At 45.4% G+C, this 26,770-nt stretch overlaps 1 protein-coding gene across 27 annotated transcripts in view; it reads right to left on the bottom strand.

The window, feature by feature from the left end:
• The window catches only part of ank2b (ankyrin 2b, neuronal), a 1,300,297-nt gene that overhangs the window by 289,878 nt on the left and 983,649 nt on the right, over positions 1-26,770 (bottom strand). For all 27 annotated transcript variants that reach the window (XM_072495860.1, XM_072495874.1, XM_072495872.1 and 24 more), the window contains 4 exons: positions 24,980-25,078; positions 18,956-19,054; positions 14,917-15,015; positions 13,115-13,312 (listed from right to left, as the gene is read on the bottom strand). In XM_072495860.1, the coding sequence (XP_072351961.1) occupies positions 13,115-13,312; positions 14,917-15,015; positions 18,956-19,054; positions 24,980-25,078 (495 nt within the window). The remainder of the gene's footprint in view (positions 1-13,114; positions 13,313-14,916; positions 15,016-18,955; positions 19,055-24,979; positions 25,079-26,770) is intronic.

Below are 26,770 nucleotides of genomic sequence, written 5' to 3' on the forward strand. Positions count from 1 at the left end.
TGCATGGGTTTCCTCCGGTTTCCTCCCACCGTCCAGTGATGTGCAGGTTAGGTTGATTGGCCATGCTAAATTGCCCCGTAGTGTCCAGGGTTAGGTGAGGCTATGGGGATGGTGTGAGGGCCTAGCTGGGGTACTCTTTCAGAGGGTTTGTGCAAACTCGAGAGGCCGAATGGCCTCCTCCTGCACTGTAGGAATTCTATGTTTCTAACCCTGGGCAGTGGCAGGTAGGCAAGAGTGAGAAAGGCTTGTTGAAAGGGCTGGAAAGGGGAGAGGGGGAAGCTCATCGTTCATGAATGTGCACTGTGCGCATCGAGCACCACCAACCCCCCCAACCATGCAAGATTGTATACCCCACTTTGTATTTCAAAACCTAACACTCCCAAGACCATCAGCCCATGCCTGGTTTCTCCGATCCCTCCCCATCCAAAACTCCAGACTCACCTCTCTGCAATGAACATGTCCTCTCCATCCCAGAGCCTCCTTCTAGTCGCAGCAGTGCTCACTGCCGACTTCTGGCACTGCTGGGTCTGCCAGATCTGCCAACTAATCAGACGCGCTGACAGCTCTCAAAGGTGAGGCTTGCTTCCACTGATGGCACATTATTTTACAAGGTGCCTTTATTAAGTAGGTTGGTTTGGAATTGATTATCAATTCCAGCCCCTAATCTTTAACAGAGTATAAAAGCAGAAAATACTGGAAATATTCAGCAGGTCTGGCAACATGTATGGAAGAGCAACAAAGGGCACGATTTTCAGGCTACGTCACATCCAACCCAATTCATGTTAAATTGGGAAAATCTGTGGTGAGGCCCAAAACAGAATTTGCGTTGGGCACAAATCAGTTTGTAATCTTTCTGGGCCCTTCACGCTGGCATGATCCGGATCTCACCCAGAAAGGGAGACAACCTGATTTGCATGCAACTGAATTCATTGTAATCTCATTAGTGAGATTAAAGTCTGATGTTCCAAACTCACTGAATCTTCCTGCCCACCAGCAGGACGTCAAGCAATTGCCAATAACGACTGGTCTTTAAAAATGGGGAAAGAGGTGCCATGGATCCGAGAGGGAGGAAATAGCAGAGTATCTCTCTACACTTAGTGTCAGGGTGCATTAGAGCAAAGTAATTGCTGGTCAGATGCTGTGGTTGGGGGGCAGGGTGCAAGAGGGGGAGATCATTCAAGGAAGCTGGGGGTTGGGGGCCTGGTCTGTGGTGGATCTGTAAAGGCTTGAAGTCTGCTTTCTTTCATGTTTAATGCCTATTTACAGCACATAGCACTGCAGCAGCCTGTCTGCCTAAAATCCTCTCACAGGACAGAGCCAGTCTGCAGTTTGCCTCTGGGAAAGGTCTTTCACACTCTTTAAGCTCCAATGGGCTCTGTAGTTTCATTGATGCAGTATGCCTGCTTTTATCTCTTTGTACTTGTTTATATTCCATTGCACACACCTAGTAGTTTCAATAAGCTCTGTAGTTTCACTGTTGAAGTATGCCTGCTTTTATCACATGTTTATATTCCAATTCACGCCCAATTAACTTTTACAAGCCACTGGGATTCGATTGCACACCTGGGGCCTGGCTGAACTCATTTTTTTCTTTAAAAAAAAAAAAAATTTAGAGAACACAACTCTTTTTTTGTCACAATTAATGGGCAATTTAGCATGGTCAATCCACCTACAGTGCACATCTTTTGGGTTGTGGGGCGAGACCCACGCAGACACGGGGAGAATGAGCAAACTCCACATGGACAGTGACCCGGGGCCGGGATCTAACCTGGGGCCGGGATCGAAACTGGGTCCTAGGTGCCGTGAAACAGCAGTGCTAACCACTGTGCTACCGTGCAGTTTTTTTCAATGAGCTTTTTATTCTCCATTATGACATAGATCTGTGGCATCCAAACAGGGTTCTTAAATGGTGACCTTCTCGCAGCCGCTGTTTAATTTTCAGGTTGTAGTGCCAGAGAGCTGAGCAGAATCTCCCAGATTTTGGTCCCCAATGACCTAGGGGATGTGGGCTCCTGATTTTGGCAGAATGGAGTAATAAGACTATAAGCTTCCATCCTAAGGGACTGGCTGCATTTAACCTGGAGAGCAAAGACACGACAGTAATGCTTTTGGGAATGGGGGGAGAATTGCAATATGGGACGCGCCGTTGGGTGTAAAAGCATATGTCACGCAGTGGCTGCCCAGGTATGTTACATGTAAAGCCACAAGAGCAATAAGATCATGGGATGTCCAGCCTTGAGTATCCATGGTGCCCATCAGTGTTGCCCTTCCCTGCCTCTGAGAGTTCTTGTGCCTCTTACATTTCTGTGAGTCATGCTTGCCCAACCAACTGGCCATCAGCATTTATCCTTCACCACTCTCAGCTGCTCTCATTCTCCAAGTCATGGATAGAGACTGAATTATTACGTGTCAATGGTTGAAGGTTGGGTGCCGGGCATCGAGGGGAAGAGGATAATGCCTCGCATCAGGGGGATTCAATACCCGTCAAGGTTCAAATGGGCATCTATGTACCGCAACAAGTGTTGGACCCCATTGCTGCTGATATGAAGGGACGGGACAACCAGATGGGAGCACTTTGGTGACTATAAGGACATTGGCAGTTGGGTAGTGACTGTGGCCGTTGAAGCGACGATGTGTCATGGGCAGCAGCTAATAGAAGTGGTGCTGGCCATCGGAGACGGTGTAGGGTTGTCAGCTCCGGGGTCATGAGGACCAGGGGTGTTGGGAGGGATTAAGGGTTGTGGGATGAATGATCTAATGGACTGTCTCTCTCCCTCCTTTTCCCATTCCTCACAGATTATTTAGTATCGAGATGAAGCCAGTGTAGCTGGAGATCATCCTGATTACTTCTCTGGAGACTGACAGACGTCACGGACTCCGACAAGGCCAACCCAAACTTGAGCCTGTGGCAGAAGAACAGGGTGTTTCTGGTCAGGCTCAGATTCCTGCTGCCCATCAGGGTGACGAGGGGAGCAGAAGACAGTGGAGAAGGAGACCCCGGTGTAAAAGGCCCGCCTGTCCTTGAACGAACTTCGGACACCATGGACGGGATTCTCAGTTTTAGCGGCAGAGTGTTGACGCCGTCGTAAAACACTCCGGCGTTTACAACGGCGTCATCTGGCCGCTAGGACCAGCGATCCCCAATCCACAGTGGGCCAGCACGGCACTGGAGCGCTTCACGCAGCTCCTGCTGCTGATACGGGCCCCAGCATGGCCGGCGTGGGTCTGCGCCTGGGTGCCACGGCCGGCGCAGGTCCGCGCATGCGCGTCACGGCTGGCGTGGGTCCGCGCATGCGCGTGAGTTGCCGTCTCAGTGCCGACTCCCACGCAACATGGCGGAGGCCTACAGGGGCCTGGGACGGAGGAACATAGGCCCCCCCGGAATTAGCCCGCCCACCGATACGGTAACCCCCGATCGCTGGCCTGGTCAACGTGGAGGGCCCCCCTCCCCCCCCACCAGGATGGCTCCCGCAGCCAGAAGGCCGAAGTCCCGCCGGGTAGGACCACACGTGACCGACGCCGGCGGGACTCGGCGGGTACTCTGGTCCAGGGGGCCATCAACGGCATGCATTTCACCGAGCACCGTGGCATCACCTGGGGGGAGGAAGGGTGGCCAGCTCAGAGTCTGGCGTGGAGTTTCTCATAGAATCCCTACAGTGCAGATGGAGGCCAGTCGGCTCATCGAATCTGCACCAACCCTCCGAAAGAGCACCCTACCTAGGCCCAACCCCATCCCCGTAACCCCGCCTAATCTTTGGACACTTGGGAGCAATTTAGCATGTCCAATCTACCTAAGCTGCACATTTTTGGATGTTTAGATATGGGGCTTTTAGTGGATTTGGGATTCTCTGTGAAGATGTAAAGGATGATTATTGAATATGTGAGTTTCAGTAAAAATGGGGAGGCCTCGCCTTCTGTATTATGGGAGGCCTTAAAAGCGATGGTGAGAGGAGAGATAATCTTGCATAAGGCGCAGGTCGATAGGGATGCAAGGGAGGAACGGCAACAGCTGGTGGATGAAATTCTGGAGTGGATGACAAGTATTTGGATGACCCCACCCCAGAGCTGTGGCCAGCAAGAAGAAACTGCGGACGCAGTCCATACATAAGGTAGTGCGCCAGCTGCAGCGGGCAAAGCATGAATATGGGGAGATGGCCAGTCGTTTGTTGGCCGGCTAGCTGAGGCAGCAGGTAACCTCCAGGGAGATCCTTCAGGTTCGGGATAGGAGAGGTGGGCTGGTGTCTGCATCGGGTAAGGTGAATGGGATTTCTAGGTGTTCTACAAAACGTTGTATAGGTTGGAGCCACCTGGGGATGAGTCAGATACGGCAGCATTTTTGGAGGGATTGGAGTGTCCCACAGTAGAGGAGGAAGATAGGTGGGGTTGGAGGAGCCACTAGGGGATGAGGAAGTCCGAACCTAGAGGGAGAATGCAGACTGACAAGGGACCGAGGCTGGATGGATTCCTGGTGGAACTTTACAAAATGCTCGCTGACCGGCTGGTACTGTTATTGGTGGAGATGTTTGAAGATTCAGTAATGCGGGAGGTTGCTCTCAGAGATGATGATTCAGGCATCCATCTCACTTCTATTAAAGAAAGATATAGACCCAGTGGAGTGTGGGTCAAACCGAACGATCTTTTTATTGAATGTTGATGCCAAGTTTTTGGTGCTCAGGTTGGAGGAGTGTCTCCCTCAGGTTGTTAATGAGGACCAAACGTTCGTAAAGGGTAAGCGTTTGTCCTCTAATGTGCTGTGCCTGTTGAATGTGGTATTATCCCCGTCAGAAGGGAGGAACAGGAGGATATTGTGGTGTGATACTGAAGGGGTGCCACAGTGGTTAGCACTGCTGCCTCATAGCACCAGGAACCCAGGTTCAATTCCAGCCTTGGGTGACTGTCCATGTGGAGTTTACACGCTCTCCCCATGTATTCAAGGGCTTCCTGCAGTGCTCCGGTTTCCTCCCACAGTTCAAAGATGCGCCAGTTAGGTGGATTGGCCATGATGAATTGCCCCTTGTGTCCAAAGATGTGCATGTTAGATGAGGTCAGGGGATAGGGGAAGGGGGTGGACTTAGGTAGGGTGCTCTTTCAAAGGGTCAGCACAGACTTGATGGATGGATGGATGGAGACTTGTCTCTTTCTGCACTGTAGGGATTCTATGATTAAAGGCTTTTGATAGTTGTTGCAGTGGCTTGGGATAAGCTCCAAGTTTGTGTCGTGGGTCAGGTTGCTATGTAAGGAACCCAAGACCATTGTCCATATGAATAATTTGAATTTGAGATACTCTCAGTTGCACAGGGGAACGAGGCAGGGCAGTCCTATGTTCCCCCTCCTTTTCGTGTTGGTGATTTGAGTCTTTGGTCATCATGTTGAGGAATTCGGATAAGTGGAGGGGGATAGTGAGGTGGTGGTGGGTGGGGGTGGGGGGGGGGGGGGGGGGAGCATAGGGTGTCCCTGTGCACTCTTTATCTTTTATTGTTTATCCCAGTCCTGTTCCCATAATGGGGTTGTTGAAGGGATGTGGGGCTCTCTCAGGACATAAATTGAAGTTGGAGAAAGGGGAGTGTTTTTTGGTTTATCCACCAGGGAAGGGTGCTAATCTGGGGGTGTTGCGTTCCTTCAACGGGGACTCACTTCGGGTATTTAGGGGTCCAGGTGATTCTGGATTTGGCCCGGCTTCGGAAATTGAACTTTACGAGCCTGGTGAGTAGGGTTACGGCCGATTTACAGAGATGGGACAGCCTCCCTCTACAGCTGGCAGGCTGAGTTCAATCGGTGAAGATGAACATCCTACCGCATTTTCTGTTTCTACTCCAATGTCTACCGTTTTTTCTGCCAAAAGCATTCATTGTGGGGGGTGTAGAGAATGATCTCTTCCTTCATTTGGGTGGGCAAAATAGCCAGGATTCGGAAAACGGTTCTACAAAGCGGCAGGCAGTCAAAAGGCTTGGCTTTGCTGGGCCTGATTTACTACTATTGGGCGGCGAATGCAGAGAAGGTGTTGGGCTGATGCAGGGATCAGAAGGCAGTTTGGGTAAAAATGAAATCAGGGGTGGGATTCCCCTTTCCGGGGACTAAGTCCCCACGCCGGCAGGAAAACCGGCGCGAACCACTCAAGCATTAACAGCCCCCGAAAATGTGGAATTCTCCGAACTTCTGGGGGCTAGGTGGACGCCGGAGGGGTTGGTGGTGCGCCAGCCATGCCAAAGGGCCGGCGTGATCCCGCGGATACGTCGGCGTGTTATGGCGCATGCGCGGGGGCTCTCTTCTCCGCGCCGGCCATGGCGGAGCCCTACAGGGGCCGGCGCGGAAGAAAGGAGTGCCCCCACGGCACAGGCCCACCTGCAGATCGGTGGGCCCCGATCGCGGGCCAGGCCATCGTGTGGGCCCCCCTCGGGATCGGACCCCCCACGCCCATCCTCCCGGGGTCGGATCCCCCCGCAACCCCCCCTCCCCTCCCCCGAGGACCGCCCCAGCCGATTAACCTGCCAGAACCCGCCGTGTGGGACCATGTCAAATCCACGCCGGCGGGACTGGCCAAAAATGGGCGGCCGCTCGGTCCATTGGCGCCCGGAGAATTGCCAGGGGGGCCGCTGCCAACGGCCCACCCCCGCCTGAAGACCGGCGGCAGTGAATACGGCAGCCGGCAACGGGGCAGGATTCGCGCCGCCCCTCCCCCCCGCCCCCCGCCCCCCCCCCCCCCCCCCCCCAGGGGATTCTCCGACCCGGCGGGGGGTCGAAGAATCCCGCTCCGGTTCATGTAGTGGGTCGGGGCTGAGGGCTTTGTTGACGGCATCACTTCTATTCTCCCCAGGGAAATACTCGGGCAACCCGGTGGTGGTCGCCACATTGAAGATATGGGGACAATTTCAGCAACACTTTAAATTAGGGGCGACGTCGAAGTTGGTGCCGATATGTGCAAACCATTTGTTCGGACTGGCAAGATTAGATGCTAAATATGGAGGCTGGGTGGACAAGGGGGTGGAACGAATGAGAGATTTATGTTTGAAGGGTCGGTTTGCGAGCTTGGAGGAGTTGTCAGAGAACTTTGGGTTCTCGCAGTCAGAAACCTTTCGGTATCTGCAGGTAGTGACTTTGTGAGGGAGAGGTAATGCCGCCATCTTCATTGCTGGAGAGAGTTCTGTCGCTTGCGGGGACTGAGGAGGGATTGGGAATCCACGGGAGGATCATGGAGAAGGATATTGTGTCGCTGAGGGGTTTAAGGCTAAGGGGTAGCAGTTGGATGTGGAATTGAGGAAGGGGTGTGGTGTGAAACATTGCGAAGGGTGAATGGTGCATCTTCGTGCTTGAGACTTGGACTTAAAGGTGGTGCACAGTGTGCATCTAACGAGAGCTAGGATGAGTTGGCTGTTTCTGGGATTGGAGGACAAGTGTGAGTATTTTGGGAAGGGCCCGACCAACCATGTACACATGTTCTGGTCATGTTCTGATCTGGTTTGGGTCTCCTCTTCAGCACCATGTCGGTGATTCTACTAATTGATTTGGCGCCCAGTCCCTTAGGGCCCATATTCGGGGTGTCAGACCTGCTGGAGCTGCCGATGGGAGAAGGGGCAGATGTCATAGCCTTCGCCTGTGCCTTGCTGATTTTTCGCAGGCAGATTCTATTGGGGTGGAGGTCAGCTTCTCCACTCAGTGCCTCAGTATGGCTCGGGGATCTCATGGAGCTTTTACATCTCAAGAAAGTTAAATTCATCTTAAAGGGTGCAATTGAGGGGTTTTATAAAAATTGGTAGCCATTTATTTTGTACTTTAAAGAGCTGATCACCATCAGCTGTTAGGGTGGGGGAGGGGGGGGGGGCACAGTCAGTTTCTTTCGGCTTTTGTCTGTTTCATTGACATATATTTATCACGATTTTTAAAAAGGGCACCCTGACATCAGGGAGTGCCCGTCATCCCGTGTGTGACCACTGGTTCAAAATCACATGTGTGTATATGCTATCCAGGAAGCGTACATGATAGTTACGCACTGGGGCAATCACAGATCTCCAGGGTCTTCAAAGACCATCCCAGGATGTTGGGATGGCTCGTGGAGGACAAGGGCTACCCATTGAGGTCTTGGCTGATGATGCCAGTGTGGAGGCCTGAGACTGAAGCGGAGACCCTTCGGTGGCTCACAGTGTCACCCATTCAGTAATCGAGCGGCACATAGAGCTGCTGATGATGCGATTCCGCTGCCTGGACCCTTCTGTCGGTGCTCTTCAGTACAGTCCCCAGATAGTCTCTCACATTGTTGTTGTCTGCTGCCCTCTCCATAACCGTCCACAGTAGCGGAAGAGGAGGAATGTGCCATTTCCTCTGATGAGGAGGACTCGGAGGATGGATGACAGACGTCGACCTAGGTGTGACAGTCCAGGAGAACCAGGGATTGATAGCATCCAGCTTCTCAGATTAGGAGGCTTGGTGTGATTCTAGGATGTCTGTTACTGTGAGGTCTTACTGTTGGTATTGCTTGGAGGGCCTGCAGCAGGACCTGAGCTCAGATGGGGAGATGTACCCTCCCCTGTGGGATAGTGGTTAAAGACAGAGGCATTGCGGCTTTGAAGTGCAAAATCCTTGAATATGGTGAATCATTACAGTGCTATATTATCTACTCCCTTACTAACAGTGTCTGACTTCACCCATGCCCACTCTGTGCTCCTAAAACACCTTAATTTCACAAGATTACCATTACGCCTAGGTGTTACCCAGGATGTACATCCGAGATGGAGATGGCCTGCTGCCTTCTGCACCTTGCACCCTGAGATAACCTTGCTGATCATCCTCTGGATGGCCTGGACCTGGAGGGGCCTGACTGGCTTTCAGGTGTCACTGGTGTTGCCATGTCAAACTGTTCTGCCTGCTGCCCTGAGATGCGCTGGTGTTAGGAAGGGGGGATTCAGAAGGGTTGCAGACTGCCAGTGCTCCTTGGTGGAAGGCCACAGAATGTACTCTAGTACTTCCTCTTCCCTCGGGGGGCCCCTGGGTTATTCCATGGGATGCGGGGGCAGATGGTGTGAGCTCCAGAAGCCAAGCCTGGAGGCTATTGTCCGCACCATGCTGTCGAAGTCTTCAGCAATGGCCCTCTGTATATGGAGCTTTGGAGCCCCTGCGCAATGGCCCTCAGTGTCTGGGCCATGGTCCTGAGGCCCACAGCCATGGTCCTCAGAGACTGAGCCATGATTTAGACTCCACCACTCATGGCTTGGATATCTTGCCCTAACTTTCCACAGAGGTCACCACCCTTGCAATGTTGGCCTGGGTGCCACGCAATGCCATCAACATCTCCTGTTACTGAAAGTTTTGGGACTCCTCCAGTTGTCCATACAGTTCCAGGAATGTCACCGACAACGCCTCCTGGATTTCCCGGCTCTGACTTTGCATCTCAGCAGCTCAGGGGAGAAACTATTGCAGAGGCGTGGCATCTGGCTGAGGTCCAACTGTTCCTTGGGATCCAACAGATCTCCAACTGCCTGACCCCTGCGACATTCCTGCCTCCATCAGATGTTCATCAGCAGCTGTGCGGTGCTCACCAGATAGCGACCCTGAAGCCTGTCTGCTAAGATCTCCCACTGAGGTGTGTGTCCCTGCGCTGGTGGGTGATGCAGGTGATGGATGTGACGTCTCTTCGCTCTAATCCTCGGATTCTCTTCCGAGGTGCTGTTGAGGGTTTCAGGAGGACTGTGACTCCGTATGGCCTGGCCTCATCAGATGGTAATCCTACAAGGCAAGGGACATAGACATATGTATGAAGACGCAGTGTGTAACAAATGCAGGATTTTAGGAATATTGGATTCTACGTATTGGGCAATTTAAGGGCTAAAAGCCTGGGGTTAGTGTGTGTTTGACTGCAGTGGTCATGTTTTTTTTTTTTAAAAATCCGGTTTTGCAGGGCCTGGGAGCTTTCAGGAGCCAGAAGGTGAAATCGACCACAGGAATGTGTTTTTCAGTCTGGGCTAATGCACTGTGGTTTCACTGGGGAAAGCCCCTGGGGAGCTAATGTGCTTTGAGCCTGGAAAAGTGATTTATTTTTCAGCTTGGGGAATTGATGTTAATGCTGGGTGGAGCTAAGGATTTTAGAGTTACGTTTTGAGAAATGTTTGGAGAGAGTTGAAGCCTGATCTTTGTTTTGACCAGAAGTAAAAATATAATTCTCTCCCAGTAGGATAGTTCTAAAAGGAGTAATAATAGTTAAAGCAGAGCAATCTTAACTGAAGACAAGAAAGAGGTTGAAACAACCCAGTTGAAACAGCTATTTGAAGACGTTCAACCAGAGTCTTAAGGGGTTCTAACAGGAGCCAGAAATCTGTTCTAAAACAAGTGTTACTCTGTGCCATGTTAAGATGGATTGAGAGTGGTCTGTTTCTTTTCTTGTTGTTTAATGGGGAATTGAACAGGATTGTTTAAGGGACAATTGTAAGCTGTTCTTTTTGGGTCTAACATTCAAGTGTAAAATATTGTATTCATCATAAAGTTTTGTTTTAAAATACCAAATCCCTATTTTTTATGCAATCGCTCCTGGAGCAAATCATTCTTTCCGCATAGTCTTATAAAATAAACTAAAATATTGGTGTTTTAATCCAGTATCCTAGCCACTATTGAGGTCTTGTCTGGGATCGTAATAAGTGGATCATTATTCTCTGGTGTAGACCAACCTCTATGTCAGTCACGGCTCACTCCTGGCCCCCTCCTGCAATCTCCATTTCCCTTTCCTCATGGGGTGGGGGAGGGGGGCGAAGGAGGGGAGGGGAGAGGAGACCTAACTCTGGCATCCTCCTGTCCATCTTCTCTTTCTCCCTTTTATTATTGGTTATCTTCTCCTGTGGGGACACAAAGAGGACATTGTGAACCGGGCCCTTGGCAGGTTGGGGGTCTACAGCAAGTGGCATATATGAGCATTGTGCCTAGACCAGAACGGGTTGTGCTGAGGGGTGCCAGGGGGTTCTGAGGAAGATGCTGGCAGTGTTGGGAGGCTGCAAGGTGGCAGTGAGTGGATTACTGGTAATATTCAGGGTTGACAAGCAGAACTGATGCCAGGAGGAGACTGGTGGGAACTCACCCCTGCAGCTTGTAGGGGGCCATTCATTTTCTTTCAGCATTGGACTCCGGTCCTCCTTGTCAGGCTGCTGGCACTGACTGCAGCAGGCACCGCATCCCAGGCAGGATTAGTCACGTGATTTTCAGTCTCCTATCCACACAGGGGCACAGGGTGCCTCGACTCTCCTCCACGGAATCCAAAAGCCTGATCAGGTCTCCCTCCAGGAAGCGAGGAGCAGGTCTCTGCGTTGCCATCCTCCTGGCTTGACTGGGGTGCGTGCAGAGAGACCATTAAAATGCAGTTGATAGCAGTGCAGAGCTGAGCCCCACATCAGGCAAATCAGACGTCTGGGGACTCCAACTTGACGTGTTTCAAGTGGAGGTTCATTTATTGCATTAAGTGTGAAAAGATTGCGCTCAATTTCGCACCAGCCGAGCCAATGGGAATCGCTCTGGCTTTTGTGTTTGAAATGACACTTTTGTCATTTTTCGGCAAAATTTGCCTTAGTTAACATTTCACGTCGATGGCCTCGAATCAGAACTAATCAGAACAGATTTTACCGTCAACTCTTTTTCTCTATCGACAAATGTCTGACCTGCTAAGTATTTCCCTGTTTGTAGTTCAGATTTCCAGCATCTGCAGTGTTTTGCTTTTAATGGAGAACATATATTGATGACATTTTTTGTAACACTAACGTGCTATGGTGTGATTTCTGAAGAATAACCTTGGGGTCCACTATGGATGAATAATGGCAGTTTAACAAACACCATCAGCTTTAATTTCAAAAGGGATTACTGTCCTTCGGAGTCCTCGCTTGCTTTTTCAGTGGTTTTGATTTGTAACTGTTATGTGTAAAGGAAGGATTGTATAACTCAGGAATTCAGATTAGATAGTTCCTGAGCCAATTGAATGGTTTACATTACTTCACCAGCTGAGTAATCCTGTTGAATAGTTCAAATAAAAAGAATCCCTTTTCATGTAACTCTTTCATCAGTTACATAATTGTGTCCTTATAACAATAATATATTCTTTCAAATGTATTTATTCACTTATATAGCAACACTCCAGGTTGGTTTGATGGACCAGGTGATCAGCGTGTTTTTTGCTGAAGGGACATGTAAAATATATTGGGTGGCTAGCCCAGTGCCTTCCAACCCACCCATGACTTGGTACGCATAATACAGAGATTGGGTAAGGCTCCCACTAGCCTACTCACGCTTAGGCCTTTTGAGGTCCTTAAATAGCCAATCATTGTCTATTTAAGGCACTCAATCTGCCCCAAAGCACTTTACAGCCAATTAAGTGCTTCTGAAGTGCAGGCAGTGTTCCAATGCAGAAAACTCCAAAATCTGTAAACAATAAATGTCACTATGATGGACGTACCATAACATTCAATCCAAAAAACTCTTAAAACTGGCACTTTTTGATTCCACTTACTACAACATTCCTCCAGCATTAATACTAGCAAAATATCTGGTATGAATATCTGTTTTACTGTTACCATGAACTTTTCCATGAAAATTATTGACAGAAAGGACCTTAACCTGAGTTGCACCATAAAAATATGTACAACAGGTTAAATGCAAGAAAAATTAAAAGAAGAAAAAGTTCTCAAGTTAAGATTTTGTGCTTGATAAAGTAATGTGATGACTTGTAGGTCAGTGCACTGCTCTGTGCTACAAGACCAAGTTTGTATGTGGACTAAGTTCTCAATTTGCTTCAGTACTTGTGATCAAATACAGGGACTATGCATTCCCTTAATAGCAAGATCAAAATCAAGTGCAAGTGGCTCTGGTAGCTTTTTGTTGTTCTTTGGAGAACTAAAAGTAGGCAAGGGCAGGTCACAAGAGAAAACTCAGCAAAAGCAACATTTCTTGGTGCCATTTTCTTCCCATTAAACTGTGCAATTTAAAATCTGATATGGAGTGGATAATTATAACCTCTGGTCATAATAAATGTATGTGCAACATAAATCAGAACGATGGTACAGCTAAATTAATGATTTGTCAATCTTCTTATGCAATATCATTGATAGTTCAATCCAACAACAAATTTAACTAATTCTATAATTGTATTTACCAGTGCCCGAGCATTGGGATTGGCTCTCTTGTCCAGAAGAAGCTTGGTGGCCCTGTAGTGCCCACAGTGAGCAGCGACGTGCAAAGCAGTGAGATAGTCAAGTGTGACATCGTCGACGGGTGCCTTATGCTGCAATAGATGCTTGACACATTCCACGTGATCTCCCTGTGCAGCCATATGGAGGGGTGACAAACCATTCTGTTTACACCAAAAGGAAGATTATTATTCATCAACCTTTCTCTCAAGTTAGGGGCAGAATTTGTGTTAATGTTTGGGTTGGGGCAGGGAATTGGAGGTGGAAACAAGGGGTCCTGACCATCTGTCATAACTTTGAGAGCACATTTTCTGTGGCAGATGCAGTAATTCTGAAGAAAGGGAGGAAACAGCTGTAGCCCCCCCCCCCCCCCCCCCCACCACCATTCAGGGTTTCTGCTAATCTTCTGCTTAAATTACAGGGATAGGTCAGCAGAAGGGTCACATAAATTACTGTGGCAGGTGTTCACTGTCATGGAGTAAGAAATATTTTTGGCTTGTTTTCAGAAAAGTATTTATCAATTTAAGGGACTGCTGTCATTTCAAGATCTCGGGGCATAATGTATGCCAAAGGTTCTCCAATGATTTACCGCAACTATGGCAGAAGAATGGTGGAGTCTCTGGAGAAATGGTGAAAGACATTGCACCTTGAGGATTTTAGCCAAAGTTATGACAGATCAGAATAATTTTTCACACCTTCCTGATGCTCATCAGGAGGAGCGTGGCGTTAAAAACAGCAATACAACAAAGTGATTCAATCTGTCAGTAGAAATTATTTTTACAATTTAAAACAAAATCTCCCAACCCTATCTGTGGGTGTTGATTCAGATTAGGAAGCAGCTGGGGTCAATTTTGACCTTTAGGAGGTCGACTAGCAGAGCTGCTGACTGACCAGTCACTAGTCCAAAGTCCAAATCGACCTCTCTCTTTTCTAATGGACATAATCATTAAGCAGTGTTAAGCTACACAACCATTAGTAAAATCTTTCAATTTGCTGAGCCACCCTGAAAGATTGTGAAGGCTCGGAAAAGTCAAACATCACTCGTGTAATTGTCTACTGTCATTGTATCTGTCTAAATAAATGACTTATTGCCTTTTAAAGGAGCAGCATTTGTACCTTCAAAGTTTGTTGTATCCTCATATCATGTGGCGTCTGCATACCGACACTTCAAGGATCAATCAAGAACCAGAAGCTCATTTGGCTTTATTCCCTGCTCTGTTCCCAAGATGCTGCAATGTGCAGATTCGGACTACAATACAGCACAGCATTTGCAGTGGCATGAACGTGTTTCTTGCACAAAAGCATCAAAATAGCAGTACTGCTCCTTTAAAAGTTGCTATGATGGTTATCATATCATGGGTTATGTATTTCCTAAACTTCGGGACTGGTCAAGTGAACTGCAATGCTATCTTCCTATTCTCTACATTGTTATGTTCATTTTATACACTGTGCATAAATGTAAACAAATACATGAAAAGATTCCTTTGGTCATATTCTAATCATATTTTATAAGTCGGATCAGGTAGGGTGTGTGTGTGTGCGTGTGTATTAACAACATGCTGAGGGACTCTCAGTGCACCCAATGTTAATATCAAGAATTCCCAGGTCAAGCATATCATGGCCAAATCTCCCTTTCTTTTCCCCAATCTCAAAAGATCAAAAATTAAGGTTATTCACAGATTTTATCAAATAAATCATGCATTTATTTGGTATTACTATGAAACACATACTCTAATTGTACACTATGCAACACTGAGCACTAAACCACCTTTGTCCTGGCGAGCATTGGGGCTCCCCTCTCAAGCAGAATTTCTACAGCTCCATCATGTCCACTCCTTGCTGCACAGTGAAGTGGGGTCAAGCCATCCTGTTGGAAATGAAGAACACATTTAAAACACATACTGCAAGATAACTAGTTCAAGCTGTACTTTTTGCAGAGTAAGGAATTTGCAATCCAGAAAAACTATTGTGATAAATCAATTGGTAACATTTGTTCCCTTAAATATGAAATCCCACTTAAAGTTTTAAGTGACTAGGAAAAAAAACTCTTATTAGAAATAGAAAATTCACTGCCAAATTTTGACTATGCACTATTGATTTTGCTGACAAATTTAGTCTGCCGTCCCTGTCAATGGATAATCACAACATGGCAGATGTACGAAGGTTAAAATTATGACATTAAACTTCAGAAGAGTTCAAAGAACATAAGAACCTATCAAATGGGAGAAGACAACTATATAGCCTGTCGAGCCTGCTCCACCATTCAATATGAAGAAAAGGGACCATGAATATATTGGCAATCAAAATATAAAGAGGAGATTCATAATGATAATCTATCAAGCTTAAATGTGCTTTTAGATCCTAAGTTTACTTTTTAGCTTTGTCTCCATTGTATAATAACTTTGAGTTGTATTTTACTTATTAATACATATAATATAAATGTATTTAGTTCTTCTGATTGAATGGGACATGTCTTTACCAAAAGTGCTACATATCTTTACCAAAAGTGCTATTGGAAACTAACTTGTTTCTGAAGTTGCACTACTGGAAGGATGGCAACCATTTTTCTCTTGCTCCTGGATTGTTTGATACACAATACAGCAGTACCGGCTGGAGTATGTCGAATATTAATATTTAAAGAGGAAGGTGTTAGACTGTCCCTTAATATTGTTAGTATTGGTTGAAAGCAGGAATTCATGACGGGGTGAACCATAAAACAATGAAGTTAATGATATATTTGTTTTTAATTAAGAAAAGTTCAGTGCTTATGTATAATTTGGTGATGGAAACAGTGGCATTAATTATATGGGATAATCTGCTTGAGGTGAGCACTTTGTGGGCACAGGCATAACAATGAAAGCAACAAATAATTATAATAGACAGCGTACAGAAAACAAATATTCAACTAAAGTAATACTGATGAGGCTCAATTTGAAAGGCAAAAAATTATCATTTGTGATATTTATAAATGGTCTTTAGTTCATTACAACTGATAGAATTTATACATTTCCAAATACAGTGTACCTGTCGCATATCAATAAACTATTACACTGACCTTTGGATCAATAACTTATTTAGCTGCTGTCTAAATAATATTGCTATAAAATGGTGATTTTTATAAAGCAATTTGTTTTCCCCATAGATTTGGCTCAGTAAATTTCAAACAAGTTCAAAATTTACTAAAGATCTTCATCAATTAGTATATGACGTACAAATCTAAGTTCCAAATTCCATCGGTGTCATATAAATGACACTCAATTACTGCACCATTTCCTTACTATATCCAATGTTAGATCTCATGCCATACTCTTCACATTGTGCCTCCTAACATTATTTTTAATCAGTCTGAATCCAATCTTGGTTTCCACAAATTAAATCTTGGAGTGTAAATAGTTTCCTACCAACAGAACCTTAAACACTAAAAAAAAGCAGTAAAATATGAACTAGTTCCTCTTGATAGAAAATATTGAATTTGATGGAAAAAGTGCCCCATTTATTACTACAAGTATATTTGCAACTTATTTATTTTGGCCCAATATAATAATAGAATACAACACAATATTACTAAGGGGAAGATAGAACCTAATTAGAATGCTCTTCTTTATAACTTAACAAAAGAGATATATCACACAAGTTACCTTTTATTATAACCCATAGATAACAATTGGAGCAATTTTAACCTAAGCCACTCATTGGGAATCTGGTTTTACAACCCGCCCAATTTATTGAAGCCAATGAAGTGAATACTAGTTGTTCAAAATCAGTGTTCCAACTTAGCTTGTAGATTTTCTAACTAGCGAGTTAGGTTCAAATTACCCCCATGTATACAGGTTTATAAAATACTTAGGAATTAAGTGGTTTAAAACTGTTTTGTTTTCGTTTGAATACTTCCATGATGAAATCTGTACATTTATGGTAATATCTGTCAGCTAATTTTCTTAGCTCATCTCACTGTATGTAAGGATCTAGCAGTAGTAATGGCCATTGACCGTCTAAGTGTGCTCTTGAGTAGTCTCAGTTGTTAAACGCTTTACAAACAGTTAATAGCACATGAAAGCAATGAGGCTAATGTACTAACTGGCCAATATATATGCAGAGTAGGGTATGACAGCTGACAAACAGTAGAACTTTTTTCAATTGCAATTTTCACACTGAGTTTTCCTCCCGCATTGTTAGCCTGTCTCACAGGATAGCTGGCACCACCAAAGATGAGAAATGTGTGAATTTTGAAGGGAGGAGGAAGAGCCAGATGTCTTCCCCTTTAAATTCACAGGACTGGCATGCAACAGCAAACCTACCTCATCAATACCCTACAAACCCACAGCCATAGTAAACACATGGAATGCGATTAAAGCAAGAAAAAGAGACACCAATAATGTCAAAACAAAATCACATCAGCCAGACGCACATGAAGGATATAAGTAAACCACATATCATGTTAAAATAACCCTAATGTGCAGATAGGTGGAAAATGAATGTTTTAAGTACCAAAAACAGATCAAAGTGACAATATAAGGGAAGTGCCTTCACATCACAGGGTTGTTTGTTTACTTTGCAATTCTGATCAAATTAGATATGTAACTACAGTGTTAATATTTTAATTTTACAAAGGTTAACTTTAAACAAAGGTTTCATTATAAGATGCTGCGAGCTCGCGCTCTTTTGCTGTGCTGACATACAATGCACAATTGCTTACTCCCGAAGTAAAAGGAAGTAATTTGCTTGTATTCAGTGGAATGAAAATCAGGGGGTTCTACAAGTGCGATTGATCTACTCTTGTCAGAATAAAATTATGAGGATGATGATCAGGCATCTCGATGCAGCTTGCCAGGTTGACTCTTTTTTGCCAACATGACTTCTGCTTTTCCTGGATCCACATTCAGGTAAGACCATAAACTGAATAGTATTTCCCAGTTTATGTATAGTTTAGCAGCAGAGTTTCCTGAAACAGCGAGGCCTCTGACTAATATACTCAAGTGTTTAATGCCCATTTTACGTAGGTACTTCAAGCACTCAGAGTTCACTGACCGCCAAATTAGACAAACCTCCAGTGGAATTGGAAACGGCTGTCGAAAATTGCTCCCTCTATCCCACATTTTACACCCAGAAATCAGACATGGTGCATGTAAATTTCGAGCACCAAGTGGTCTTTAAAACTCACTGCCATTTTGGAAGAATAATTCAAATATTGTGCATTGTATTTAAATGCTTTTCAGCTTAACCTTCCCTTAATTTTGTCACGCAACGGCTTTTTGTGAAAGACTCTTTTGTTTGCAAAAGCAGACCTTGAACAGTCTTTAAAGCAATGATGTGCAGCTTTAAACTGATTTCCATTCTTTTATCAGTGTTTTTTCACTGTGTGTGCAGCATGCTTGACAGTATTCAGCTGGTTGATATACTGACCTCTAGATGCACGCTCTCAAGCCCAACTCCAGTGAATCTGCTCTTATGTTGAAAATTCTCTCTCTCTATATATATATATATATATATTTTTTTTAAAAATAAATTTAGAGTACCCAATTCATTTTTTCCAATTAAGGGGCAATTTAGCGTGGGCAATCTACCTACCCTGCACATCTTTGGGTTGTGGGGGCAAAACCCACGCAAACACGGTGAGAATGTGCAAACTCCACAGGGACAGTGACCCAGGGCTGGGATTCGAAACTGGATCTTCAGTGCCATAGGCAGCAATGCTAACCACTGTGCCACCATGCTGCCCCAAATTCTCAATATAGACTACAACAATGGCAGTGGACAAGCACGGTATCTTAACGGTAGCAGTGCTGCATTAAGTAACAAAAGCTCACCCTTGTCTTGGCATCAATCTGAGCTCCTCGATCCAAAAGCAGTTTGACCATATTGGTATTTCCTCGTTTGGAAGCTACATGTAGTGGAGTGATTCCATTCTGGATTGGGATTAGAGAAGGGATACACAGTCATAATAAAGCCGCAGAAAGTACAAAGCCAGCAATGTAGTAAAAAGCAATAATTCAATTCACATTAATTTAGATCTTTCTTGGAATGGAATAAGAATATAACAATTTTAGATGTAGGAAAAAAAAACATGAGGTGCAACAAACTAAACTTTATTTGATGAATGTGAGAACTGAGCAGCTGTGCTGTAACACAATTGACAGCTCCATCAACAAACGTATTTCAATGTACATAGGCCAATACCTTTTTAATGAAACCTCTTGCTTCCCACTATTTGCTTTGTTGAGTTTTTCTTAACCTTCGCAACAATCCAACATTGAACTATCAATGCTATTAAAAAAATGACACTCGGCAGTATTTGGCAGCTTACAATCTCTCTCTTGTAAACTGCTAAATGACCACATAATTGCAAATATGACATTTAGCAGTAGTTTAGGGAAAGTCTCTAAATTCATCAACTCAAAAGACTTGTGATTACTTCAGAACAAATATTAGTACTGTTAACTTTCTTGAAAACAGCACCTCTGGTTGCAGCATGTAGGTAGAGGTCGCATGTTTGGTAGCTCCTACCAGAGCAGTCTTTTTTGGCCTTTTTAGCCCAATTTGGGGGGGAAGCTTTGTCCGTGAGGAGCGGTGGAAAGCTTTAGGCATTTATAGAATGTCAAAAACTGGAAAGAAGAATTCAGGGAAGAAGGCAGTGAGCGAAAGACCTCTGCCGAGCATGGTGAGGGAGAGAGCCCGTTGGGTGGGGCCACGCTCATCACGGTGGAGAAGATGCGGAGATGATGGCTGGAGAGTTTGAAAGGCTTTTTTCAAAGCATTTCGAAAAGCATCAGATGGTGATGATGACCTTGCTTAAGGCGTGGGTGGGTGAGACGCTTGCCCTGGTGGGAGAGAGGAGTTGGTGAGAACTTCAATGGCGGTGCGGGAGCAAGGGGAGAAAATGAAAGCGATGGAGGAGGCTTTGTCACGACACAGTGACCAGTTCACTTCAATGGATGAGGAGTTGCGGAAGGTGGGAGAAATTAACAGTGGGCTGAGAGCCAAGGTAGAAGACCTGGAGAACAGGTCACAAAGACATAACCTGAGGATAGTGGGTGTGCCTGAGGGATGGAGGGCCAGAGGCCTCCAGAATATTTCGCCGATATGCTAGCGAAGTTGATTCCCAGTATGGACAGGGCCCACCGGTCACTCTGATTGAGGATGAATGAACCACCGAGGCGGTGATCGTCTGTTTGCATAATTTCCAGGTGAAGGAGAAGGTGCTGAGGTGGGCGAAGCAGAAGTGCGAGCCGAAGTGGGAAGGCAAGGGTATAAGCATACACCAGGGCTTGACGATGGAGCTGGCAAAGAGCCGGACGCCTTTCAGGCGGTCCAAGGTGGCGCAGTACAAACGCAACGTGCGGTTTGGTGTCGTCTACCCAGCGAAGCTGCAGGTTACGCACAAGGGCAAAGACTATTACTTCGAGATGGCAGCGAAGGCGTTTTGTGAAGGCAGAAGGCCTGGGACTGGACTGGATTTGGACTTTTGATGGCTTTTGAATGACTTTTTCCTTGTTTCTCTTATGTAATGCTCTTTGTCTTGCATGGTTGTGATGGAGAACTCTGTTTGTTGAGGTAATGGAGATTTGGGTCGGGGTGGTTTGGGACTCAGGGTTGGTGGGAGTTTTGATAGGATGTAGAGTACGGGGTTTGGAGGGGTGAGGGCGGCATTGGGGGTAGTATGGTTTTGTTTTTGATGTGGGGAAGGGGGCTCTAGCGGGGCCTGCCGTGCTAGCAAATGTATTGTTGGCTAATGAACGGGAGCGAGGTGGGCACCGTTGGAACCTGCATGGGAAGGTTTAGATGGGTCTGAGAGGTGTGAATGGTGGGGGGATGGGGACGACACTCAGTGAGGTGTTTTCAAGAGGAAGTGGTAGATGGGTTGCTAGGAAAGTGGGGGAGGGGGAAACAGTGACTAGGGCAGGGCTGGGTCATGGCCACGAGGCAGGGCCTGGAAGGATGGTTATGGCAGATAGGAAGGGCGAGAGAGTGGAGAGACCCCCGGTGAAGAGAGCGCGTGTTTTCTCGCATTTAAAGATTTGAAGGACTTACAAGCGGATATGGTGCTGTTACAGGAGTCCCATCGGAGTGTTCAGGACCAGATGAGGTTGAGGAAGGGCTGGGTGAGCCAGGTCTTCCATTCTGGCTTCCAAAGTAGGACATGGGAGGTGGCGATACTGGTGGGTAAACATGTGAGGTTCCAGATGGAGATGGTGGTAGTGGACTAGGGGACAGGTACGTGATATGACAGGTGCATTGGAGGGGAGATTAGTGGTGTTGTTCAGCGTGTATGCCCCGAACTGGGACAATGCTTGGTTTGTGAGGAAGATTTTAGCGGCCATACCGGATCTGGATACCCACCAGTTGATACTGGAACGGCGGCATACGGTGTACTTGAGGATCAGCGAACAAAGGAGAAGGATCCGGTAGAGTGTGAGTCATATAGGCCCATTTCTCTACTGAATGTGGATGCCAAGATATTGGCAAAGGTACTGGCGGTGAGGCTGGAGGATCAGACGGGGTTCGTTAAGGGCAGGCAGCGGTAATTGAACTTGCGGTGCCTGCTGAATGTGGTGCTTTCTCTGACAGAACGGAGGGAGTTAGAGGTGGTGGTGGCTTTAGATGCGGAGAAAGCGTTTGACAGGGTGGGGCTATTTGTTTGCGGTACTGGAGAAGTTTGAGGTTGGGCCTACGTTTGCGGCTTGGATAAAATTGTTATCCAAGGATCAGACAGCTTGTGTGCGGATGAATGAGACACAGTTGGAATACTTTCCACTATTCTAGGGAACGAGGCAGGGCTGCCCCATGTCCCCCCTCTTTTTTGCGTTGAAGATCAAGCCCATGGCGATTGCGCCAAGGGGTTCAGGCTTATGGAGGGGGATAGTGAAGGGTGGGGGGGGCGGGGGGGGGGGGGAGAAGCGTAGGGTGTCTTTGAATGCAGATGATTTGCTGTTGTACATTTTGGACCCAGGCTCATTGGTGAGGGACAGAATGGGGTTGCTAGGGAAACTTGGGGCATTTACGGGGTATAAATTGAATTTAGGGAATATTGAGTATTTTGTCATGTCGTCTTCAGGTATGGGGCGGAACTGGCAGACCCATAATAAACACCTCAATTTAACCTTGAATATGCTCATGAGATTTTGCATTGGCTTTTGCATTCTGGTCCACATTTTGTGTTTTGCCATATGTCCATGACACCTCCTAGTTCATAGTTCTGCAGCATGACCATCATACTATGTCATCACAAAAAACAATCACTCAAAGATTTCAGAAATGGTGGTTTGTCATATTTCTCAACGTCAAAGAAACGACCATATGTGAATGGATTGAAGCTTTGAGAAAAAGTATAGAATGTGAAATAACTGCTTTTCTTAAGCAATACAAACCTTGTCTCTGTCCAAATCAATGAATATGGCATGTGTCACTTTGTTATTGATTGTCATACTTCTGAGACAGTTCAGTTTCCAATCACATCTTCTAGTCACAATGCATCTGCTGAAATTTGTATTGATGCTTCAGGGTTGTAGAAGATCGCAATTGTTTTTGCATGAACCTCCCTTTCAGTTTTCTTACATTTTTGTCAGTTTGTGATTCTAGATTTATTTAGCAGTCTTCGTAGTGATAATTTCTCTGATTCACCTGTATGAATTGAGCCAGGTCATTAAATATATAGGTGTTGCCATCACCATTCCTTGTGTGTTAGAAGTGACCCATGGCTAGCAGCTGAATGCTTCCTATTTTAAGGTTTAAAACTTTCACTCGTGATGGTCACCAATCAGCTCAATGACTCCAAATAAGCAACTGCCATTAGGTTTCAGGTTGAATCATCTGGTAATTTTCAAAGTCTGATACTGCATTCATCTTTGTCAGTGATTTTACACCATTATGATATACCTCTGGGGCTGAAGTAAAAGCCAAGGAAAGTCACAACAAGTTGTATTTCCCATAAGGAATATTGAATGACATGGATCACATTTCATTCAAGTTCAATGACTAGAAACCTGACAAAATAAAACATTTTACATTTGAGAATCGTGCTGATATTTTCTCATGTACTCAATTCTTGAAATATTTTCTTTCCAAAATCTACTTCAGGTAATTGCTATTGAAGTAAATTTGTAGTTTGCCATTCCTTCTGTCAACAATTCCCAGTGAATTCGCCCATTCTGATTGGCTCATCCTGTTTGTTCCTGAACTTGAAGATTCTATGCTGTCAAATTTCATTTTCATTGTTCCTCACAATGGAATTGGAATACTTCTAAATGGCTAGACTGCGAGATGACTTGTTTATTTTTTCTCTTAATTCTTTCCTGGGATGCAGGTATCACTAGTAATTTGTTGCCTTTCCTAATTGCCCCTGAATTGAGGGCCGTTAAGAGTCAACCACATTGCCATGGGTCTGGAGTCACATGTTGGCCAGATCAGGTATGGCAGATTTCCTTCATTTGTGAACTGGATGGGTTTCCACAACAATCAAAGATCGTGATCATGGTCACCATCACATCACCATCTCTCCCAAAAAAATGACCATCGACGGTGATATAGCATTCCATTGGTCAGCAACTCAATTTTTTGAAATAGATCCTTAACATCCCAAACCTTTTATTTTATTGGATTTGAGATTTTCGCAGCAGATTTAAAATTGGTTGGATAATGTTTTTGCACCTATCCAGAAGGTAAGTTGTGCATTATGTTTTTGTATGCGACATTTGCAGCACAGCTTCCTTTTGACTGATATGCCTGCTCTTGACATTTTTCCTTGATTTCCTACTCAGATAGGATGTTCACTTCTGCTCCTTTTTCCACATTAACTTGTGTTACTGTTTTGTCCACTATTAATGGTGGAACCCAATCACGGTCATTTGCTTGATTTGCAAATACTGCAACACGTAAAGGTTCTCTGTGACTTTTCTTCCACAGAAGCCATTTGATGTTTCCTGTCCTGTGATCTACAATATCTTACAGAGTAATTTAAATGCACGTAAAGTTATGCGGGATAATGTTGGCCGTGCAGCAGCGTCATCGTGCAAGCGTGCAATATTGAGGTCGGTGGGTGTGTGCGGGAGTCAAGTTTATGCACACCAACAATTAAAGCCAATTGAAAAGTCGATTGACCGAGATTTTCTATTGCCCGTGCGCTTATTACATGGGCAAAAAGGGCAGGCGGCCGATACATTTTTATCGATTTGTCATCCAAGGATGGGATAAAAGACCCCCTGGAGCACTTTCATTTCATTTATGATTTTGTTGCTGTCGTATTTCTGAGTTTTGCCAGATTTCCTTTTGATTGCGCTAACTTTCTAAAATGGTTCACCTTCAAATCTGTGCCAAATCTTTTACAAAATAGATCAGTCTGTACAAACCATGGGGAACACTGATGTTTACAAAAGATGAAAATCCATAGTCATTTGGCTTATTGGCACTGAGAGCTGAGGGTAAGGGTTCTCTGAATGTCAAACTCCCAATCACTCGTGTTCATTATGACCCAGCATACAGATACTGCAATTTGTCACCAGTGTTGTCGCAACTGACCCTGCAGTAGGTGTAGAATATGATCCCTGCATAATTAAAACTTTTTTTTTTTTTTAAAACGGGATTCCCCTACAAAAGGAAACAACCATACTTCATTTGCAGCATTCAGCACCCCCTCCCTATTTGCTATTCTCGAACACCGCTTTTCAGGGCAGAGAAGTGGAAATTATCAGAAACTTCAGCCCCTACAATAGATGGCAACCATCATCAGACTATTGTACGCTCCCTTCATAGCTGGAGAATAGTGAAAAGCCAGAATGATTGCTGAAAATGTAAAAACAAGTAAAATAGCTAAAATCTAAAGGAAAAAAACAACTTACCCGGGCTGTGAAATCCACAGCAGCACCTCGGTTTAATAGCAGAGTGGCTACATTCACGTTTCCATAGTGGGCAGCAATGTGCAGGGGAGTGAAGCCACTCTATGAATAGGAGGGAAAGACATTTAAGATGTAAATCTAACCAATTTGTAGCTCAACTTTCAAGGTGTTTGACACCCAGATCTCCAATAAGACCCTTGTTCACCCAAAAGCAGAACAATGACCACCTAAATAAATACTGAGCTATCTCGCAGAAAACAGGTAAGTCGGGTCACTCGAGCATTGCTTTTTGTTACTGGTGGAATCAGAACATCATCAGTACCAGATTTGTACTTGCAGAATTATATTTGGGCACCTCACTCAGTTCATTACCTGCATCCTGTGGCTGTATTTGAACTAGGGAACAAAGCCCAATGAGTTGCAATACAGTAGTGGAGTGATTCCAGACCACAGGAAGAAAAACTTTGACCATGTGGTTCCGATCTGTGGTTTCCAACACTGTCGGGATTAACTTTCAGTAAATTTGCCACGACCACAGTTATTATAATAGGCGGATAGATTTTCAGTTGCTGGCAAGGAAACTCACTGCAAACAGGGACTCAGGTTGTTTACCCAATATTTGAACAATGATTTTCTGATTGAAAAATTATCTAATATTTGCAGATTGATAGCAAATTTGGCGCTTAAATGAGCAGTGATGTCAGAGGTTGGATGAGGGGGCATGCCGTGGAAAACTCATCATATATAAAATAAAAAGGGGAAATGCTGGAAAAACTCAGGTCTGGCAGCATCTATGGAGAAACAAAGTTAATGTTTCTGAAGAAGAGCTCTGAAGAGTCATACAGACTCGAAAGGCTAACTCTGTTTCTCTCTACACTGATGCTTTGACTTGCTGAGTATATCCAGCATTTTCTGCTTTCATTTCGGATTTCCAACATACGCAGTATTTTGCTTTTATTTTGGTGGAAAGCTCATGTCTGAGATGCCTGTTGATGCAAAATTACTTAATTGAAATATTAATTTATTGCTCCTTAATGATAATGCAAGATACGCGGGGAGTGCATTGAATTCATTGATGGAATTTTTGACAACAACAGCACACAAGCAGCTATTAGCATCCTAATTTTTAAACACACATTTTTGGTTTGCGGCAGGGAAGAAGGCCGATGCCTGGTACCGGTGGCCCAAAGTTTGACTTGACAGGATGATCCTGAGGAGAGTTAGAGCACTCAATCAGAGTGAAAAATAACTATGTCAGTCTGCCCTGCAGTTCCATTGAGTAACTGCAGCATTGCCCTGGGGGTGGCGTTATTCAGAGAACCCTTAATTTAAGTAATGAGACTTCAATGCACTGGCTCCCAAATGGTTACATGTCAGTCAGCAACATCGGCTGGCACAAAGTGCATTAGGTGCATGATAGGTCCCAGGCTGGCATGATAGCACAGTGGTTAGCACTGTTGCTTCACAGCGCCAGGGTCACAGGTTTCATTCCCGGCTTGGGTCACTGTCTATGCGGAGTCTGCACATTCTTCCGGTGTCTGAGTGGGTTTCCTCCAGGTGCTCCGGTTTCCTCCCACAAGTCCCGAAAGACGTGCTATTTGGTAATTTGGACATCCTGAATTCTCCCTGTGTGTGCCCGAATAGGTGCCGGAATGTGGCAACTAGGGGATTTTCACAGTAACTTCATTGCATTGTAAGCCTACTTGTGACAATAAAAATGATTATTATTATAGGCTTCAGTGCCTGATAATACAGAGACCAGGCAGCCATTATATCAATTGTATCACTGCTGTG

Source organism: Scyliorhinus torazame, chromosome 3, assembly GCF_047496885.1.
Source record: "Scyliorhinus torazame isolate Kashiwa2021f chromosome 3, sScyTor2.1, whole genome shotgun sequence".
In the NCBI taxonomy this organism is placed as follows: Eukaryota; Metazoa; Chordata; class Chondrichthyes; order Carcharhiniformes; family Scyliorhinidae; genus Scyliorhinus; species Scyliorhinus torazame.